Source organism: Thermobia domestica, chromosome 9 (genome assembly GCF_964235325.1).
Source record: "Thermobia domestica chromosome 9, izTheDome1.hap1.1, whole genome shotgun sequence".
Taxonomy (NCBI): Eukaryota; Metazoa; Arthropoda; class Insecta; order Zygentoma; family Lepismatidae; genus Thermobia; species Thermobia domestica.
In genome coordinates, this window is record NC_137462.1 from 75,624,264 (window position 1) to 75,627,213 (window position 2,950).

The 2,950-nt window shown below is 33.9% G+C and overlaps 1 protein-coding gene across 1 annotated transcript; it reads left to right on the plus strand.

Annotated features, from left to right (window-relative positions):
- Window positions 1-496: 496 nt before the first annotated feature.
- LOC145660892 (ionotropic receptor 21a-like) lies at window positions 497-2,392 on the plus strand. The gene has a single exon (XM_081726324.1). It carries the CDS (start codon window positions 497-499, stop codon window positions 2,390-2,392), a length of 1,896 nt encoding a protein of 631 aa, XP_081582450.1.
- Window positions 2,393-2,950: the final 558 nt, after the last annotated feature.

The following is a 2,950-nucleotide window of genomic DNA, read 5'->3' on the forward strand; positions in this document are numbered from 1 at the left end:
TAGAGTGTTCTTCTTCTTCTTGGGAGATCTTGCTCACTTTACCACATAGCAAATCATATATCATACTTTCGAATAATTTTCTCCTACATATTGAATATACACATCTCGAATATATTGAACTTGTTCAATCAAGTGATCATTTTTAAAAACCTGAACATTTAGATATCCCAAAAAATGTTCTCGGCAAACGGGACAATTAGCGGAAAATCGGCGTGTCCCGCTAAACCCGAGGCGTCAGGTCACCCTACTGACAGAGAAAGTTCATGTATAAATTTTTCTTATCGTAGTTTGTACTCGCCACGTTCGTTACATGAATCTGATAAATTAGACTCAATTTATATAATAGAAAAAAAGAAGCAACTCTTCTTCACACAAAAAAGTAGCACCATTTTAACTTAATATGTGCTTAATATTCTTTTAAAAATTTTCATTTCAGGTAAAGAAAATAAGATTACACAATATGAATGCAAGTAATGTATTAATGGTTTACTTAACAATGGGACTACTTTATGCACAACAGGATGCTACACAAGTAATTGAAGGTTCATTAAATGAAAACCTAATTTTTGAAATTATGGACTTATATGCAGTAAACCATGAGATAATAATATTTACAGAATTAACAGAAGATTATCTGCTTAACAAGGTACTTCAAGATCATCGTTACAAACCCATCATTTTGGTAGCTCAGCATTTTAATCAAGACGAAGTATTATTATGGGAAAATCAGTTACAAAGAACATCTTCAGTTCTGTATATGTTTCTGGTAGCAAACTTTTCTTATTTTATTGAACAAATTAACCATATTGCCCGGATGTCGTTTTGGAATCCTAGATCAAGAATTGTGATTGTCATGAACAGGAGTAGGTCGCAAAACAATATGAAAAGTGCACTTACAGAATGTCTTCGCTTAAAAGTAGTTAACGTTATTGTGGTTGCAACAACGAATACTGCAAATAATGAAGACACGGATATAACCCACAAAATATTGAGACAAAATTCAAAGTATAATATTCTGGAAGATTCATTATATCAGATTTACACTTACTTTCCGTATCACCCATCTCACTGTTGGAATGTCGCTGATAAAACACTAATAGATATTTGGCAACATGGACATTTTATTTATAAAGCCAATTTGTTTCCTGACAAAATGATCAACCTTCATGGATGCTCAATGATTTTATCAACATTCTCACTTCCTCCTCACGTAATATTAGACGAAAACCTTCGAACTATAGATGGAATCGAAGGAAAGATTTTAAAAGCTATTACCAGTAAATTAAACATTACCCTTACTATTCGAACACCACCCGATGATGGATTGTGGGGTCGAAAGCTACCGAACGGGAGTTACAATGGAATTATGGGAGATATCATGAATGAAAGAGCGGATTTAGGTTGTGCCAACATGATCCCAGAACCAGATAGAAATATTGCAATGGAAATTTCTCAAAGCTTAGGTCAACAAGATCTACCATGGGCAGTTCCCATAGCTTCCAGAATGCCACAATGGATGAATCTTTTACTACCATTTGATTCTGTCATATGGATTGCAGTGATTCTGAATTTGTTCATTTTGACTTGTGTCCTTTGGTGTTTGAAAAAGCTCGTTGCTCATAGAGACCACTCGTTCTTCAACAGTAGTGGATTCCCATATCTCTTCACCATTTCTACGTCATTAGGTTCTTTTGTTGGTCCCTCACCGCAAACTTTTCCCATTAGATTACTTGTTCTCCTATGGTTATTTGCTACTCAAGTGTTATATACGGCTTACAATAGTAGTTTGTTCAGTTTCCTAACAATACCACTGTATCATTCAGAAATTGATACAATGGAAGAGTTACTGTATTCTGGGCTGAGCATTGGCGGATTTCCATCCCTTCGTGATATGTGTTCCTACGAAAGCAATTTTGCCCTGAAAGGTATATACGAGAAATGGCAATCAAGTTATGACATGGGGAGATGCTTTGAACGCGTAACTGTAGAAAGAGACTTTGCACTAGTTCTGGACAGGCTAACTTTGGCATTTGCTGCAAAATCTTTTTATAAAGATGAATATAGCCGTTCTCTTTTGCATATAACAAGAGAATATCTGTTAAGTTTTCCTGCGGTTATGGTATTCACAAAAGGGTCTCCTATTCTTCCCACATTTAATGTTATGTTAACCAGACTACGCGAATCAGGGATTGTAGAGAAATGGCAACAAGATTTAACTTCTCTTTTAAAGTTGAGAGACCATATGGAATCTAACAAAGCAATATCAGTGCATCATTTGGTAGGGTCATATGCCATATTAATTATTGGGTGGATTTCCAGTTTTCTTACTTTCTTAACTGAAATGATGATAAACAGAACTATTAAAATATGTAGAAAAAGAAAGAGGCGTTAGTGTAGATTAAAGGCTTCAAGTAAAAATAAGTTACTTATTGAAGTTAAAAATTAAAATATAATCTGCGTAAGCAAATTAAATATTTACGAATGAAATGCGTAGAGCGATTATTAAAATGGTGTACTGAACCAAATGTTACAGACTCGTTTTAACCAGGGTTGAAAAAAAAAGTTTTTTTTTAAAGAACAAAACCTGTTTAAAACATGAAAAAGGTGTTCAAAATGCTTTTAATATGTTTTAAATCACACAGGAAAAACAAACGTTCGAAAGATGTTGAACATTTTAAAACATGGTTTCAAACATATTTGAGAATAGTATAATTACGTATTTATTAAGACCTTTTTGCTCTTGCAACCGATCTTCTCATTTATTTTATTCTCGTTAAGACTATACGGTGTTGGGTACAGAATATTTCAGTATGAGTAGTTCTCAACTTATTTCATATCACGACCCCCTTTTATTACATCCTCTTGCCAGTTACTCTCGTAAGTACTTTCTTGGTTGTAATAAGCTTTTTAGGTAGATTTTAAAATCTACCTACTATGGAGATTTCACACA